The sequence below is a fragment of the Mastigoproctus giganteus genome, chromosome 2 (genome assembly GCF_048544385.1).
Source record: "Mastigoproctus giganteus isolate SK-2022 chromosome 2, ASM4854438v1, whole genome shotgun sequence".
NCBI lineage: Eukaryota > Metazoa > Arthropoda > Arachnida > Uropygi > Thelyphonidae > Mastigoproctus > Mastigoproctus giganteus.
This window is the reverse complement of record NC_143576.1, coordinates 191,635,672-191,655,806: the sequence shown is the minus strand read 5'-3', so window position 1 is coordinate 191,655,806 and position 20,135 is coordinate 191,635,672. Positions and strand designations below refer to the sequence as shown.

Genomic DNA, 20,135 nt, shown 5'->3' with positions numbered 1-20,135 from the left:
AACACAGCACAGTTACTCATTTACATATGTGATATAAATCAAAATTTTGAAGTCACAGAAGAACTGGCCGCACTTGAAAGCTTGAAGAATAGAACCTCTGGTGAAAACATATTTTATAGCGTATCAAAAGTGTTTGAAGATCTGCAGCTTGATTGGGAATTGTTGACAGCAATTACGATCGATGGTGCAAAGAATATGGTTGGAAAAAATATTGGTTTCATCGGCCATGTTAATAAATATTTTGATTCCAAAAACATTGAAAGACCTATGCAGTTTCATTTTGTTATTCACCAGCAATCGTTGTGCGGTAAATTTTTGTCTTCAAACTCAATCCTGTCGACTGTAATTAGCATTGTGAATTTTATACGCAAAAATGGCCTGAACCATCATCAGTTTAAAATTTTCTTGGAGGAAATCGAAAGCGAATATGGTGATTTGTTGTATCATACAGAGGTGCGATGGTTGAGTCGCGGTAATGTGTTAAAAAGATTTTTTCAACTCAGAACCAAAATGGACATATTCATGAACAAAAAATTAAAACCAGTCCCAGAATTAAGACTCTAAATGGTTATGGGAACTTGCATTTTTAACAGATATTTGTGAACATTTGAATACATTGAATAAAAAACTTCCAAGTCGCGATCTACTTGTTCTAATGTTAAAGCATTTCAGACAAAATTAGAATTATTTAAAAATCAAATTGAACAAAATAATTTTTCCCATTTTTTTGTGCTGTGAAAGTTTATATAATAATATGCCCAATTGTGATTTTTCTACTGACAATTTTGTTCGAAATCTTGAATTATTGATGGAAGCATTTGTTAATTTCGAAAACAATAGAAAATTATTTACATTATTTCAGAATCTGTTTGATGTAAATGTTTCACAAATAGATAAAGATCTACAATTAGAAATCATAGATCTTCAAAGTAACGATAACCTGAAAACATTATTGAAAAATGAAACATTAATTAAATTTTATAAAACTTTGACAGAAAATGAATTTCCAGAATTAAAAAAATTAGCAATAAGAATAATTTCTATTTTTGGTAGCACTTACCTATGTGAACAAACATATTCAAGAATGACAGATGAACATTTGCGAGACTTTTTTAAGATTGGGAACTTCTACTATTCCTAACATTTCAATTATTGCTAAATCAAAACAACTACAAATATCTCATTGATTTGTGATTTTTAATATGACTATGTCTTTATTTACAATAAATATCCCTTGTTTATAATTTTTTATAGTTTTTCTATCTTGTACACCCCACTTTGACCTGGTGAAGTCGCTAAAATTGCGTTTTTTGGTTTACAGTGTTTTAGTTGTCAATTGCACTGACTCCGCCTGCCATTTGTTATGAATTTTCTGTGTGACCCTCTGATGAAAAAGGTTGGGGACCCCTGTTCTAGATAATGAAGAATGACATATATGGATTATATCATTTTGAATGTTTGCCAGGCCAAACTAAAAATCATCCCGACCAAATTCACCTGTTGTGTATTATTATGAACTTTCAGATTAATGAATAAAAATATAAAATTCCCAACAGTTTTTTTTTTTTTTTTTTTTTTAAGTTATTATCCTTTTATCTTTTGTTCATCATTTCCTGATTTTGGTGTAATAATAATAATAAAAATCAAAGAATTAGATTTTTTTTTTTGCAACTATGAAAAGTTTTCTATTAAGTTGCACAATATTGTTTCTGTTCTGTGATATGTTCATGTTCACTGGATACAAAACAGTTTATGAAACTCCTATTTTTTTTTTTATATATTTGAGTCATCCTTTTTATAATCTGAATACAGTATCCATCACTTGTGCTTGCTTGAAAGAGAGAAATAAAGGTGAGACAATCCATTATGAATTTACAGGATCTTAGCAACAAGATTAGATGTTAAAATTATGCTATAGAAACTTGTTACATGAGAATAACACTATTTAGATGAGTTATAGAGCATAAATTTAGTGATATAATAATAAGAAGAAGAAGAACAAAGAATATGGACACAACTGAACCAGAACTAGAGGAGGAACAGCAAATTCAAGAACTACAACCTGGAGCAGTCAAAATGGAAACAGATGAGGTTGCAATATCCAGAATACAAGAGGAGTGGAAAAAGGCCCTAACAAAATTCAAGGGAATGGACCCTGCAAAGCCCCATACCATATTGAGGCAGAGACTCAAAATCTTGGGGCAAGTCACAGACCACCTCAATTGGTGAATAATACTGGATTATTCACTCAACAACAACAACAAAGTAAAACTAGATGCCATATGCACAGCCATTTACTGTGCCGCTGTAGCAGCCACCAGCATGAATGGAAGAGAAATCAGAGACTAACAGAAAACAAAACACAAAGACAAGGAACCATCAGCCTGAGAAAGGCTACAGCAGAAGATAGAAGAGCTAAGGGTGAAGATAGACCAATTGACCCAGTGCCAATAGGGTAATAGAAGCAAAACGTTGATCAGAAAAATGAAGACCCTCCTCAAGAAAGACAATATCCACAGCACACAGAAGACCTAAAATCAAAGGATCGAAGAATACCTTGACACCCTCAAGCAGAACATCCTTGCACTCAGCAAGAGACACTGCTGATGCAGGGAGAGTGCCTAAAGGGAAACAGACAGCTGAATATTTGATGAAAACTAAAGAGTGTCCTATAAGAACATTGGGCAAAAGGAAAAGGGCAATGACCCCCCCCGACCAGAAGGCACCCAAGGAGTTCTGGGGCAACCTAGGAAGATAGACTTAGAATGAAAGAAAACAACGTAAATATAAGAGATGACTGAATGGAGATTTGGGGATTACTTTCAGGTGGGGGGGCAAGAAGTACAGCAGTCAATCGAGAAGTCCCTCAACTCACGAACTCCCAGAATAGATAACATCCACAACTACTGGTACAGGAAGTTCAGCTGCACACACAGGCAGTTCACCCAGCTGATAAAGTACCCTGACACAAACCCAGATTCTCTACTTGAGATTCACCTATCAGAAGGCTAAGAACAAAACCAAAAACCGGCCGAAGTACAGACCACCTGGAGAGCCAAAACATCATGACCAAGCAACAGAAAGGATGTAGGCTGAGTACAGGCCCATATCAACTACTGCAAGGCCTTCGACTCCATACCACATAGCTGGCTGATAGAGACACTGAACATTTACAAAGTCAATTGCAACACTGACACACTCCCTAGAAGCATCCGTGGCAAAATGGGGACCACCATCGAGGTAGAGAATACCATTACCAAACCTATCCCCATCAGAAGAGGAATCTTCCTGAATCCACCATGTTTCTATCTAGCACTCATCCCTCTGTCCACTATTCTCAACAAAAGCAAGTATGGATATACCCTTATAAAAGGGAGTAAGAAACTGTACAACCTCTCACCTGATCTACATGGATCAAACTATGTGCCAACCAAGAATCAATCCCAACAGCTACTCTGGATCACCAAAGAGTTCAGCATTGACATCAGGATGTAATTTGGCCTAGACAAATGCAAGACCCATGGATTGCATTAAGGGAATTCAGTAGGCCAGTCATGAGGTTAAACCATGACGGAGGGAGAAACCTGCAAATGTCTGGAGATGATGCATACTCAAAAGTCAGAACACAAGGTGATCAAGGCCCTCCTGGCTGAGAAGTATCAGAGACTGAGAATCCTGCTAAAAACAAAGCTGAGTGGTGGGAACATGATCAGAGCCATAAACACCTTTGCAGTCCCAGTACTAACATACTCTTTCAGGATCATAGATTGGACCAACACCAAGCTGGAGGAGATTATGATATTGAACAGGATAATCATGACTAAGCGAGACTGACCAAAGCCTGGAAAGAAGAAGGGAGGGGTTTGATAGACCTCACTGAACAACAGAAGGCAATTAAAAACTTTGGGGATTACTTTCAGGAAAACAGTGCCGATGTAACAAGCCATAAAAAAAACAAAAAAAAAAAAAAAAAAAAAAACAGACAAAATAGCACACACTGCTCAACCTCAATAGAGAAACCCCACCCACACAGACAGAAAGATGGACAAAGAAGGTACTCCATGGCAGACACTACAATGACTTCCATGAAGACTACATAGATAAGATGGCTTCCAGTGCATGGCTCATGAATGGTAGGTTCTTCCCTGAGAATGAATGACTGGCCTTTCAAATCCATCACTAAGGGGGTCCCAGAGTGACGTATGGCACGTATCGATGTGCCGCCTCCAGAAAACAATCCAGCACATCACCACAGGATACAGGATGATCACCCAGATGGAGTACACTCACAGACATGACCAGATTGCCAGGATAATACATCAGAAGCTAGTGCAAACATAGCAGTTGATCAAATAAATTGCACAATATTACAAGTATTAACCACCGGCCATACTAGAGACACACCGTAGTTACAAACTATACTGGGACTATGCCATAATAACAGACAAGATGATCCTGCACAACAGACCAGACATAACCCTCAATGAAAACAAAGAAATGGGTACCTACCTAATCGACATAGCAGTGCCCAACACGAACAACCTCCAGAAAACCTATAAGGAAAAGATTAGGAAGTGCATTGACCTAAAACACAGTCAAAAAATGTGGCATGAGGAACGAGTAAACTGTCCCAATCACCATGTCAACCATTACCATAGTGCCAGTGGGCCTCCATAAAAACCTAGTAGCAGTAGGCTTCTCAAAGAACACTTACATGGAACTCCAGAAAGCCATGGTTCTGAACATCTATCTGTAGGATAGTCAGAGAGTTCCTCAACCAACAGTAATAATAATAACAGTAACTGGATACATTACCCCATTAATTTGGTACCAGTACCAGAAAAAATCTCATAAGGAGAAAAAAGTTCTAATAATAATAATGAGGGGAAAGTCCAAAAAAAAATATTTGTATTCACCCAGTAGTTTTGATAGATGGTTTAAACAAATACCATGTATTATATTTTTCAACATAGTCACCAGACAAAATGACATATTTTTGCAACATCTCAATACACTTCCACAGGCCAGTTTTGTAGAAGTGCTCTGTCTGTCCTTCAAATCTTGACTCAGCAGCAGAAATCACCTCATCATCAGCAGCAAAGTGTCGTCTATGGAGAAAGGTCTTTGGGGGGAGGAAAGAGGAAAAAACTTAAGAGTACAAGATCAGGAGAATAAGCAGGATGTGACAATATTTCAAGCTCACATTTGTGGGTGCACCTCACTGCAGCATGCAAAGAAGGCACGGGTACTACCATGTAGCAGGTGAACACCTTTTGACAGTTTTCTTTCCCTGTCTTTTTTCTTTTTATAACAGCATATAGCTTTATGAGGAGGTTGGAATAATATTTTCCATCATAGTCCAGCCCTTTTAAGGGTAATCTGTTAGTATTACACAATGCTGATTGCAAAATTGATAGGCATCACCTTGCCAGCACTTGGTTGCACTTTTGTCTCTTTTGGGAGTACAGTAATACCCCGACTTACGCGAACTCGGAGTTACGCGGTTCTTGATTTTTTTCGTTTGGCAACGCTGCCGCCCACTATCTTCAAGGTCGTTTTTCATATGTTATCGATATACGGTGCGACGGCGGAGAATGAGAGCGAAAGATGAACAAAATTCAACTTTGCTGCTTTTATGTTTTTTATATCAGTGAAGGGGAAACACATTTCACCATAATAACGTAAAAACCAACACAATTCCAGCTATCGGTATAATCGCAAATGCAATTAGATCGAGTTTACTACCAGTTTATAACAGATTTCACTAGCAGAAACGCAACTGGATTTTTATTGTTTTATGGTAGTAACCCCTAGAAATGTGAGGTGTTAATAGTGTATCTCTGCCTTTATGGTGTTGTTTATTCAGTTGCTACATGCGCGCAGCTTTGTTTATGCGTATCAAGCGTGCCTCCTCGTTTTGTAATTGTGCTTTATTCCCTAAAAATGAGTAAAATACTTAATTAAAAGGTGTGAAAAGGAAGCGTCCTGGTGAAGACACTGCAGATTCAGAGAGAAAAAGAAAAGCAATTATCGATAAACAGAGGCGGACTGGGTCAAAAATTCTTACCCGGGAAAATTTATAGTGGCGTCATACTATGGTTTATGGCCAAAATCACACTGGCCCACCGGGGATTCCCCGGTAAGGCTTATGGCCAGTCCACTTCTGTCGATAGAGAAAAAATATGAAATTGTGAAACGCTTTGAGCGAAATGAAAGACCATGTGATATTGCACGTGCTACAGGCCTAAATGAAGCAAAGGCGAAAAGCACATGACAATTGCAAACTTGACAGGTTGAAAATTGAAAAGGGCTCAATTGTAAAGGGCTTAAAAATTTTAGAAAACATAGACTCCAACGAAGGACGCGTTATAGCTACAAAGCAAGGAATAAAAAAATTATTAGCTTGCTACGAAGAAATTCTGCGTGAAAAAAAGAACGCGCTGTGTCGTCAGACGAATTTGTTAGATTTTATGAAGCCATCGACATCGAAATAACTTTTTTACGTAAGTCATTTGTTTTTTTTAATACATATTTTGTATTAATATGTATAAAGAACTGCAATTTTATTAATATTTTTCTTCTAAACTAGTGTTTTTGTTAGTCCTTGGTCCCAATTAAGCAAAATTTATATGTATTTATATGCAAGGTTGTACCCCGACTTACGCGAATTCGACTTACGCGATTTTCGTCGGACCCACCTATCGCGTAACTTCGGGGTATTACTGTAGTGATTCTGCATGCTTCCATTAGTTTGTCATGTTTAGTTTTGGGATCATAGTGATGAATCCAAGTTTCATCCATGGTGACTATCCACGAAAAAACTGTTTGCTTTTCTTGGCGCATCAACATTTCATGTGCATGTGCCCTTTCCTTCTTCTGGTAAAGGGTCAGAAGTCCGGTGGGAACTCATATGCAGCTGTTGATGGATGATGTTCTCCACAGACCCTACACTAATCTGGAGCTCTGCTGCTAGTTCTCTGATGCTAATACAGCAATCTTCCAAGATCAGTGCCTCAAATTTTGCAACACTCTCTTCTGTTACAACAGTTTCTGGGCATCTTGGGATTTCTTCTACATTTGAATTGTTTATGTCAACGTGCAACAGCAGTCTTCTCCATAAACAGTGATCATTTTTTTACGAATTGTTTTGAGTGTTTTCCCTTGCAGAAATAGGAACTGAATCACTGATCTGTATTCCACTTTATCCATTGTGACGCTTCACTTTTTATCCATTGTGGTGCTGCAAAGAAAAAAATGAATTGCCAGATTGAAAACAACATTTGTGTGGTTGCTATAGCGATTTCAAGGTATCAAACAAAAAATCCATCTTTCTATCAACTACTTCTGGGTGAATACAAATCTTTTTTTTTTTTTTTTTGAATCCCCCTCATATCATAGTACAACACTAAAAGAATAATTTTAGTGTACTGTAATATTAAGGTGGGTGGGGGATGAATTCCAGTCTCCAAGGTAAAAGCCAGTACTATGTATTTTGTTCTAAAATTTTACTACATTTACTGAGTTCATTTCTACCAACTCTTTCTCACTCACTCACTCACTCACTCACACACACACACAGCTATAACATAACTCAAATGTTTATACTGGAGCAGTGGTTCTTAATCTTTTGCCACTCAAGTTCACACTTGAAGTTAAAGGCTGCATGTACATATCACACCTAAAGCGATTGCCATTGAACTCAATGCAGTTTTTCCTAATCTCATGGCATGCTTGAAAAGGGTTGCGGTGTACGGACCTCACTTGGTAATTTCAGTAGAAACTATGTACATGCATTTGAAGCTTCATTAATTACCAAAGTATAGGAATTGTAATTTCGATACTGAATTATGTTTATTTTTAAAAATAACTAAATAAATTCTAAAAGTTATTTCTTTCTAGTTTTCTGAAGGAAGTTCAGTCAGTGGGATCATTGTCAAGTTCAGGAGCACACACTATTCTTCAGTTTCTGAAAAGTGAATACCAGTTATAAGCCAAATACAACTTGTTACAAAAAGTGAAGTAATAAATTATACTTATTAAGTTATCACATCATGTAAAAACTGCATTGCTTTATCATTTATCTTATCCAAATTGTTATTCCTGAGACACAAGAGTTCGTTACTGAAGCAAATGGAAAATTCAGGTCAGTTTTCTTTGTAACGGAACATAATTTTAGTTTTTAGCATGGGTCACTGATGTTTATAATATTTAATGTTATGTTATAAACCATTGTATGGAATAATTACTATTTGGAGACTGTTTAAAGCACTACAAATTTTAATTTGCATGTCAGTGAACTTCACATGAATAAGCAAAATGTATTGTCTTCTTTATAAGTGGAGAATCAAATACTGTTGCAGCTGAAAAAAACATATTTACATATGTAACTAAATCCACTTTAAACATACTTTAACTAATTTGTATCATCCTTATTATTGATATCTCTTTGAAACATGAGATAAGTGAGATAAGTCCAGATGCAGAACAGTGGAGCCAGTCTCATCAGAGTGTAATTTTGTATTCACATGGTGTAGGTATTTCCTATAATGGAGAAACCATACTTAGCTTTTTGTTAACTACATAGTATTTGCAATCTTGAATACTGTTGCACTACTCATTGAAGACACCTGTACTACTTTCATCAGTGCTAATAGATTATAAGTTTTGATATTGAAAAAATTTTGAAAACTTTTCATACTATAAAGTATAAAGTGTCATTTTGAGATGATGATTTTTTTTTTTTTTTTTTTTATTTATTTATTTGCAAATGTACTACCATAAAGCCATACATTGATCAGTGATAAGCTTTTAATCTAAATTCTTGTGGACTTGGGTTTGTTTTGTTTTGGTAATCATGTTTGCTACTGCTCATTGCAAAATAAAAATAACTTGACTTATACAATCTTGGCCAGTGTTATATGCTAGTACAAGATACAGTCCATTCCGGTTATTTGGTACACATCGGGATTAGTGCATTTTGGCCCGATTAAGCGGCTGCCCCAATTATCCGAAGTTTCACGTAAATAGTTAAAAATACAATGTACCCCCCCCCCCTTTTTTTTTTTTTTTTTTTTTTGCAATTGGTTCACTGTACAATCAAATCACGTTACGACAAACTCAACATAGTAAAGTAACAGTTCATTATACGATGTGCAGTAAGTGCCGGTCATTGTGATCACGTTTGTGAATTGAATTTTAATTCTATTAAACAGCGATTCTAATTAGTGTAATTTGGAGGAATATTATCCACAGACTATAAAAGCAAAGATATATTAAGCACAGATTTACCCTTTATTACCTTTATCAATTAAAAAATTAAATGATACGTGAAAATCGGAAGAATATACGTGCTAATCGGAATAATTAATATGTACTGTAATATGTACATACGAACTAGTTGACATTTCTGTTCACTGACATTTGTAGGTGGGAATTAAAATTTAAAACAGTAAAAAGATAAGCAATCAATAACAAAGAACACAGCACGTACAAATTGCAAGTAACACAATACGCACAAGTGAAAGCGGAGTAACGAGTTACAAAGCTTTAAAAATAGGAATGAAGAGAAGATCTGAAAATTAATTTTTTTATGATTGAAGATTTCATGGAAGTGTAAACACGTTTCACCATAATAACTCACAGAATTCCAGCTGTCGTTATCGCAAATTTAGTAAGATCGAGTTTACTGTTCGCTTATGATAGATTTCACTAACAGAAAAGCCCAATAAACAGGTGACTGCTAATTGTTTTTATTGTTTTATGGTTGTGACCTCCAGAATTTTGACCGAACCACACAGTACCGTCGGAGACAAGCGTAGGGTAATCTCCAGTGCTTGCGGTCTCCTGCCCCGATTAAACAACATGCTGTCCCAATTAAGCGAAGTAAACCCTAGCTATTTTCTCGATTGGTTTCTGTTTTTTTAAGATTTGCCCCAAATAACCGGAATCCACTGTATAATGAAAAAGAAATGTTTTGCTGTTTCTTTCCCCCCCCCCCCTCTCTTTTTGCTATTATTTGAGTAGTAACTTTTATAAACGTAAGAACACATAGGTCACTCAACCTGTTATGTCAAATAAATAAATTGTTTAAAAAAGTGCCATTTGTAAAATTCTGTGATATGGTTTCTATTCATATGCTTGCAAATAATTTTTCTCCTTTATCAGCTATTGCAGCAAGAATAGCTCCAGTCTCAGTTTCATTATACAGAATATAGACATTTGCAGGAAACATACAAGAGGTGGACAAAAAAGGTCTGAGAACAGTATAAAATAACTAGGTAAAAACATGTTTTTTTTTGTTTTTTTTTTTTTTGCAATGTACTCATCCTGTAGTTCAAACACTTATTACATTTTTTAATCTATTATGGAATTTAATTATTCAGATAAAAACTCTGCAAGTTGGGCATCAAATCAGGCTTCTGTAGCTGTTTTTAGTATTTAATCTTTAAAATGAGTTGCACAAAGATGTTTATGAACCAATAATACCATTCAAATCCACATTCATGAATTTTAGCCTGTACAACATGGGCTTTGTGTGTGTGGGTGCAGAAGCATTTTATATACTCTGTTCTCAGAACTTTTGGACTACTCCTTGTATGTGTGATTTGCAACAAGTATTTTTGTACCACTGTTATTCTTTAGAGCAGAATAATAAGTATTCTTTTGTGATTACATTTCAGGCAAGATCTGGGCTGTGGGAGGGGGGGGGTTAATTATTCAAATCCACATTCATGAATTTTATCTTGTACAATGTGGGCTTTGTGAATGGGTGCAGAAGCAAGAACTAATGCCCCAACTTTTCTTACAGTTTTTCCTAAATTGCAGTTTTTAACTTTGGCATAATATTTCCGTTATTGTGGTTTTAGGTGCAAGGTAATCAATTAAAAACAATTCTTTTGTATTCCAGAAAAATGAGGCAACACTTTTTCAGCTGATGGTTGGGTACAAAACATTTTTGCGATTGGAGATTCCTTGTGCTTCCGCTGCATGATTTCTAATTTGGATTCAGAATCATAAAAACATAGCCAAGTTTCGTTACCATTCACAAAATTGGATAAAAATCTATCTGGATTAGCACAAATTAATTTTAAATTCTCTTAAATTTATACCATTCTCAGAACTTCTTGACCACATCCTTGTGTACATGCTGTGAAACAAGTATATGATTGCCCATATGATACATTTCATTTTTTGGTAATTTAAAATTTATACAGGATATAGATATGAAATCTCATGTCTACAGTTCTCCTTTATGCAGACATGGTAGCATTTTGTGGCATTATTTTCTTTCATATTGAGTATATATTTGGTCAAGAAAGAGACTGGAGCTCATATTTTGCTGCAGTAGCTCACCAGAAGAAAACTTATTTGCAAGCATATAATAGTAATCACATCGCAGAATATATGCATTTACAATAAACATATCTGTGATGTGGAATTCAGTATTTTTGTATCTATTTTCTTGAGAGCAGAATAATGTCATTTTATCAGGCTGGTTAGTATCAGATATTTTACTGTTGTAATCCTTAATATTGTGCAGAAACGCCAGGTTTTATAAAATTTCTTTGTTAGTAATTAAAATTCTGGTGGACTGGTGTGTGTGTGTGTATATATATCTCAGCTGTTTGTGCATATGTAAATGTGCAGAGATATGAATGCTTTATTAAATTTATTATTATTATACTAGTAATGATGCTTTATTATACTAGTAAAGACATTCATTTATGTAAATACAAAGGGATGTATATTCTTCCAGTCATTTGTATATATCCTGTCAGTTATCTGTAATAAATCATGAACTTGGTTAATAAATTATTTTTCTAAAATTGTGTTACTTGTTGTATTACATCATAAACAGTTTTCTTTAATACATGTTCTCCTCTAGTGTGCAAGGTGACAAATTCAGATAATGTTATTTGATCATTCATTAATTTTAAAGTAATATCAAATAAGAGTTTAATCAGTGTTTCTTCAGAACTAGGTAAAAATAAATTATTTTTGCTACTTTTTATTTACTTTTTACACAAATTATTGTTATTGACTATATATCTATCATTTATTGGTGCATTTTAAAGAACTTTATAAAATTTTTAACCATTGGAAGATATTGGCTGTTCAGTGCTACATCAAAAGATTGTTAATAATGCCATTTGTTTAATAAAAATGGGATTCACGTGAGAACTGTTCCTTTCGAAATATGATCTCGATAACATTTACATAATAAAAATTGTTGCTTTACCAATTTAAAAACTGCTTTTCTTGTCTAAAAAAAAAAGTATTTTTTTCAAATTTCTTTTAAGATTCATGATTAGTGTTTTATAAAGTAACATTAGTCTTGAGCAGCGCTTCAGTTGCTAAATAAAAATGCCAGCCAGTTCAATATAAAAGAACAAACAATTTAATGAAAAGATTGAAGAATAAAACTGAAAACACAAACTCAGCTTAAACTTCTGAAGGTTCACAGTTATGATGATACATATCTTTACAACAATGAACACGACTTTTTAATTTGGAAACTAAGTGTCCCAGTTAATCGAGAGTCTGCTGTAATGATCAAACATTTTCCCTATTGACAACCTAACATGTATTATAAACAAAATATATTTTTACGAAAGGTTATTTCATTAATGATCATTTTCAGTGCTGTAACCTCTTAATTTTCTTGTTCAGAATCATCCTGCACTTATATTAGTGTAATACAGGTGTTCATGGCTACAAATAGATTTAACATATTTGAAAAGTTTGCACATAATATATTCAGAAATGGCATTACATTAGGGTGACCAAATAAAAATAAAAGGACTCACACCTGTCCAGCCAACAATGCAACACATGACTGCTATGTGTTATTTTAAAAATGTATGTAAATATCACAGATGAATGTTTTATTTATCATGTTGTGTGCTAAAAATTTGGCTATTAGAAACATGTTGAATAAGCAAACATTTTATTATGATTGTTTTCTTTAAATACTTTTAACTTAAAATATCTATATTTACTAGGGCTGTTCAATAAATAATGATCGTATTTCATGAACAACCGTATTGCTTACTATTTCTGAGCTGTGGAATATAAAACCAAACCAAGCTGGATCACGTAGCAACTATGCAGTTGACTTGTGCACATGGTGTGACCTTGGTGGTAGGTCAAGTTTATGCCTGCTCCGTTTTGCCTACTTAACAATGGATGTGACACGTCAGGAACAGTATGCTGCTCTAAAATTTTGTTTCCATCTCAAGAAAACATCAACCGAAGCATATGAAATGTTAAAAAAGGTTTATGGTGGAATCGCAACTTCTACCGCAAGTGGTTTAGGATGTTTAAAATAGACATGATTCAATCAAAAAATCGGAGGTCCTGGAGCTCCAGCCACTGCTTTCAACCACAGAACCATAAACATTGCTTCTGTAATTGTGAGAGGAGATTGTCATATAACAGCAAGGCAACTGGAAGAGATGAGATATGAATAGAACACACACATACGGTATTCCCCATGTTCATTTGCATATGATGTGTTTGTGCATGCTGGGTTCCAAGACTACTCTCACTTGAGCAACAGCAAGTTTGCAATGAGGTTTGTCAACAAAGCTCTGTTTGTTGCTTATTTTCTGTCAAAAATGGTAGCTTCTGCAGGAAAGGTTATGGTCATCTGTTCAAAGATTGGTTTACCAGTATGTTGTACCATGCGACTGTTACAGGACCTTACTACAGAAATGTACTGTACACTTTGTGGGATCATATTTGTTATAAATGACCATAACTGTACACAGATGGGTGGACATCAGGACAATGCGATACCCCATTCAGCTCATATGTCAGAGCACTTGGCCAGCATTAATGTCAAATGTGATCCTTGTCTGCCCTACAGTCCTGGGATTTTTTTTCCTTTTTAATTTCCAAAGTTAAAGAAGCAGATGCGAGGAAAATGTTTCCAGTTTTAGAAGTTGTAAAGACAAAGGTGATTCTCAAATGCATGTCCAAAAATGGCTTCCACTACGTTTTTGAAGAATGACAGAAATGGAGTAAGAGCATTTCATCAAAATGGGACTATTTTGAAAAGGACCATCAAAATATGAATGATTAATAAAGGTATGTTGTGAAAAAAAATATATAATCATTCTTTATCGAACAGCCCTCGTACGATAAGTCTCACTTATAAAACCAAATGTTACAGATATAGGAGAGACTATTCCCAACGGTGCAAACAATTATTTCCTGTTGTGCAGTCAATTTAATCGCTCGAATAAAATTAAGAAAAAAAAAAATACCACTTACAAAATGGGTGGGTAATAATCACAGTAACTTCTAAAAAAAAAAATAGCACCACTGGAAAAAAAAAACTATTGCATCCCATTTCATCTTTGTCGGGACAACTGGGTGATCCCATTAAAGGTGGATTTCCTATTATTGAGGGTAGCCAGTTACTCTCTATAATGTGGCATCTCAAACTGAGAAGTTAAACAGATGTACACTTTCAGTATTTTATTTTATTTTTTTAAGTTTCAATTTATTATATATTAGCTATAGAACAAGGCTCTAAGTATAAAACTGCTTAAACTTAAGTGAAACTTCTGGTGATTCTGTCATCAAACCTTGAGTAGGGGACTATATATTAGTATTAACAGAGACAAATGATCAAGAAAGTAAGTTTATACATCAGTCAAAAAAAACAAAAAAAAACCTAGATCGTGTCCAACAGTTTCTCTAGTTCTTCACTGAATTTATTCAAGCAAGCAGCCAACATTCACAACAACAGATGGAAATCTGCTCCAACTATTCACCAGCTGAAGGCAAACTTCCACACACCTATCCTCAATTTGGATTTATGACCCCCCCCCCCTTGCATATAGTCTGATGAAGAATGCTATCAATTGAGCTTTCTCAATCAATGGCATTCTGGCAAATCCAGAAGGATTTGCCAGAAATCTGCAGGATCTGCAGCCCAAAATGAGGCTTCCAGAACTGTATACAGTACTCGAATGCTATCTAACCATTGCCTTATACAATGGGAAAATCGCTTCCCTATCTCTTTTATCAAAATTCCTGTATATCATTGACAAAATTTCATGAACTGTCCTGGCAACCTGTCTGAACTGCTCAGAGAACTTCATACTTGACTGCAAAATTACATCCAGGAATTTTTCATTCTGTGCTGCCCTGAGTGTAGTACTAAATAGCTGGTGCATTAATCTGGGATTGCTGTTACCCATATGAAGTACCTTGCATTTCTCAATATTAAATTTAAATTGCTACTTCTCAGCCTATCTACAGTACCATAACCACATTACTCCAATTAACTAACCTGCCACTCATACCATCTGCAAACTTATATATAGATATATTTTTTTTTATGTAAACCCCAAATACGAGAGGTATTAGAACCTATAGTACTTAGTACCGTGCTTGGGTTGGCGGTTGAGAAGACGAAAGAAGATATTTGTTGACATTGGACTTGAACTTCTGTAGACTAATTTTCAGGAAATATGAATGAAGCAAGGTTGTTCCAGAAAACGGCAGTTGAATGAATAAACGAGGAAGATGAAAAGTTGGTTCTGTGAGTTTGAAGTTGGACAGTAAATAGATGTTGGCTGGTGGCGGCACGTGTTCGGACTGTTTTGAAAGACAGAGCGGGAATTATAGAAGCCAATTCAGAAGAATAGTGTCCATGGAAGTATCTGTAGAAAAGGCATGCAGCAGAAACAGTGCGTCTATGAGACAGCGAGTGGAGACTGTTAGAGATGAATCATTAATTAACCTAACTGCCCTCTTCTGAATGGAATTAAGAAGCCTGAGAGAGGTTTTGGGGGCACCACCCCAGATGTGGGAACAATATGCCATGGCAGGGCAGATTTGCGATTTATAGAGTGAGCAGCTGTTTGGAAGAAAAGTAACGCCGAGAGCAAAAGAGGAAGCAATATTTGTAATGTGCTTGTGCCAAGAGAGATTAGAAGTCAGGGTAATCCCCAAAAGAGATATATCATTTTGCTTAGAAATCGGAGTGTCACTAAAGATAAGCATAGGAGCAGAAGAATCCTTTTTGCGAGATATAAGACAAGACTGAGTTTTAGAAGGGTTGAAATCAACTAAGTTGTCTTTGCCCCACTGGAGAATTACCTGAAGATCGGCATTTAAGGAATTGGTAGCAGGTTTTCGAGAAGTTGAAGCTGATTGAGCAGGACAAGGTTTCTCAAAATGGAAAGTGGAATGCAATGTGCTATCATCGGCAAAACTATGGATAGGATTTCCAGTCAATGGAAGAAGGTCATTAATATACAAGAGGAAAAGAGTGGGGAAAAGAATTGAACTTTGGGGGACACTGGCATTAGTGGAGAAGTTAGAAGACAGAGAGCCATCTACCATCACCTTCAGTGAGCAATCAGAGAGAAAACTGGATAACCAATTACGAAAAACAGTTGGCAAACCATAAGATGGAAGCTTGTTTAGAAGACCTTTATGCTAAACACGATCGAAAGCCTTTGAGATGTCAAGAGCAACTACTTGTGTTTCACCGAACCTTTCCATTGAATTAGTTCATAAATGGGTAACATAAGCCAGAACATCACCAGTGGATCGACACTGACGGAATCCATACTGGCGATCGTTGATCAGACGGAAGGTTTCTAGGTAGGCGGTTAATTGATTTCTCCATTATTTTAGAAAGAGTAGAAGTAATTGCAATGGGACGATAATTGGATGGGAGGGATTTGTCACCCTTTTTAGGAACTGACTGGATATGAGCAAATTTCCAAGCAGAAGGAAAAACACCTTTGGAATAACAAAGTGAAAAAAGGTGGCAAAGAATAGGAGTAAGTTCAGGAGCACAGGTTTTGAGAACAAGTGGAGAAATACCATCGGACCTGGAGCTTTCTTAGCATCAAGATTCGTCGAAATCCTGACGGAAGACCACAGGAGGCATTGAATGGAGCGTGTTGGGAATAGTGGGAGGTGTTTTACCAAGATCATTAATATATGAGTTGGAAGAAAAATGGGATGCTAGCAGGTCAGCTTTATCCTTGGCTGAAGTGACAACAGAACCATCTGGTTTGGACAGAGGTGGGAGCAGAGATGGGCAAAAATTGCAGCCAATAGCTTTGGCAAGGGACCAGAATGCTCGGCTACCATTAGGGCAAGAAGCAAGTTTTCTACTCTTAGCCTGTTCAAACTCTAGTTTGGACTGATTAATAACTGCTTTACAATTGTTGCGAGCTTTGGTGTAGGCAGAAAATGAAACTGAAAAATTAGAAACAAACCAATTACGATATGCAACATTTTTCTTTTGAACAGCCTTAGCACATTTATTGGAAAACCAAGGTTTAGATAAAGGACGAGATTTTAAAGTGGAGTGTGGGATAAAAAGGATCCCATTCCTGCAAGAATAATTTCACTGACACGATCTGAGCAAACGTTGACATCAGAAGTTTTGAAACAGTAATCCAACCAAGGAAAAGAAATCTCGCAGGTCATCCCATTTTGCATTCTTGTAATGCCAAACAACAAGAGGTTGGGAATAGCCATGAGGTAAAGGCTCCATTGGAGAAGAGACAATCACCAAGTTGTGATCTGAAGTGCCTAAAGGACCTCTCACTTCGACCGTGTACTTAAAAGGGTTGTTTGTGAGAAAAAGATCAAGCATGTTGGCTGTATGATTAGGATTATCCGGTATTCTTGTAGGTAAATGAACAATCTGTGCAAGGTCATTAGTAATTGCAAAAGCCTCAGCATCTCGACCAGCTGGGTCGGTGTGACCAGAAAACGGAAGCCAGCTGGAGTTGTAAACATTAAAATCACCAAGGAAAATTACCTCACTGTTAGGAAAGTTGGACTGGAGAAAGTCAAGTTGCAAAGAGAGGAAGTCAAAGAGCTCCAAGTGATTAGTGGAGTTGGGTGAACAGTAGAGACAACAGATGAATTTTACACAATAAGGTAGAGAGATTTTAAGCCAGAGAAGATCAAAGAGAGTAGATTCCAAATTGCCACGTCTCTGACAGGGAATGTCAGAACAGACATATATGCACAAGTACCACCTTTGAGGCGAAAGGAATCATACAGCGAATAATTTGGGCATCTGAGATGAGCAGTAGTTGAATCAACCGATAACTGAGTTTCTGTCAGAAAAAGTACATGGGGTTTGGCAGACTGCAAGTGGAAATGGACATCGTTAAGATTAGAATTGAGACCATGTATATTTGTGAAATGAATTAGGAAGTGCTTGGGAGGTTTAGATCTTTTTGCAGATAAGCTTGTTCTATTAGTTTGACAATTCATGGTGTATTCAATATTAAGAAAAAGTGGGTGGGACATGCTGTATGAAGTAATGAAATTTTTGGATATGGCGTGCACATGGTAAGAATATACCCAGATCCTTGACATAACGTGGCCTCGACAATGCTCCCCGCATACACACTACTCGGACTCCCTCCAGTCACTATCTGGCAGAGTAGAGGTAGCAAGATTATACACTAGCTGATCCGGAGGCCTCCGGATCAGCTAGTGTATAATCTAGTGTATAATCAAAACTAGAGTTACCGATAGGTTCGATCCAGTGTACTAACTAGTGGCCGGCCTGCAAACACCGTTTTAGAGCTGTACCCTCGAAATGTAAGGAATATTGGATCTCGCTACGATGTTCATCATAACCTCAAAAGTCATCAATCATACTGCATGATGGAAGAGATAGGGAAGGGTTGACCGGAATTTAGCTCTAGAGACTAAACATGGGTTCCACTACTTAAAGCCTCCAATAAGCAAAGTGGCGGTATTGCACCGGTTGAAGAGAGTCATCTACCACCTAGTACTGCCTGGTAACATAGAGGGGCGGCATTCCTCCATGTGGTGTGGGAGCCACACCTCGACCCCTGCTTACGCTGGTTCACACCTGGGTGGTCACCCACCATGTACTTGAGCATGGAGGTTATACCCAGGATTACTAACAGTCCCGCCATCGTGAAAGTGCAAGCAGAGGATTTGGCTGTCACAGACCGTCCGGACTTCGCCGAAATTGGGTCCACTTGACTTGAGTATCACCCAAATATCAGTTCCATCAGTGTTTTAGCAATTGCAGCTTGTCTGGCATATCTGAGAGAATGTCTGTGACAACCTCAAGGACCAAATATTAAGCCTCATTAATAAATATAGAAAATAACAATGGGCTCAGCACTAAATCCTGGGGGGCTCTGCTAATAACATTATAGTTTGTGAAGAAGAGCAATGCTGATGATTGAGTGTGAGGAGAATGAGAGTGATAACCACTCTCCTTCTCACACTCAATCATCACATAGTAGCAACATTCCCTTAATGCCACACTAATTCCAATTTGTATAGCACTCTTATGTGTCCTATACAAATTCAAATCAAACACTTTTCTGAAATACAAGTATATGATATCAAAATTATTTTTTACATCCAGTGTTTACTGCATTGTTGTATCCAATCAGATTGGTCAGCCACACCATCCCTTACAAATCCATGCTGTGACTGCAGTCTTATCTAGATGGTCTTGCACTACTTTTTTTTTTAACCAGTGACCGTTATTTTCCCTGGAACAGACATTAAACTAACAGGTCTGTAAAATTATTCATGCCATCCTTTGACACCCCCCCCCCCTTTTTGTGAAGTGAGAATACATTTGCACATCTCAATTCATAGGGGAACTTCCCTGAATCTTAAAATGTTCTCATAATTATGGTAAGAGTTTTCTTACCTCCTTTTCTGCCTCCCTTAATATAATTGGATAAATCTTATCCACCTCAGATGTCTTTTTTTTATGTTTAACTTCAATTTCTCTTCCACTGCCCTCAGTTATCACAAAATCATTTAGGTCCGTGCTATAATTTGATAAACGTTTTGCATCCCCTTCCCTGAAGAATTATACATGTGTGAATGTAGACATAATACCTATTCAGTTTTTCAGCAGACTGAGCAGGATCATCATCAATTAAACTATTGATAAAGTGAACCAATGTGATTCATCTTCTTACTAGTGTTTACATAAGTAAAGAAGTCTGATGTTTTTCTTTGCATCCTTTGCCCAAGACTTCTCATAGTGTGCTTAACCTCCTTTTTGACTTGATTACAAACCATACCATAAGCTTCTGCTTTCTCTACCATAGGTGTCTAAGTCTTCGGATGCCGCTATC

At 36.5% G+C, this 20,135-nt stretch overlaps 1 protein-coding gene across 1 annotated transcript in view; it reads left to right on the top strand.

Moving 5' to 3' along the window:
• LOC150089863 (Fanconi anemia group M protein-like) overlaps positions 1-8,170 on the top strand; it is a 116,429-nt gene extending 108,259 nt beyond the window's left edge. The window contains exon 7 of the mRNA XM_090368869.1: positions 7,900-8,170. Coding sequence (XP_090224995.1) covers positions 7,900-7,990 — 91 coding nt within the window. The 3' untranslated portion in view covers positions 7,991-8,170. The remainder of the gene's footprint in view (positions 1-7,899) is intronic.
• The last annotated feature ends 11,965 nt before the right edge of the window (positions 8,171-20,135 follow it).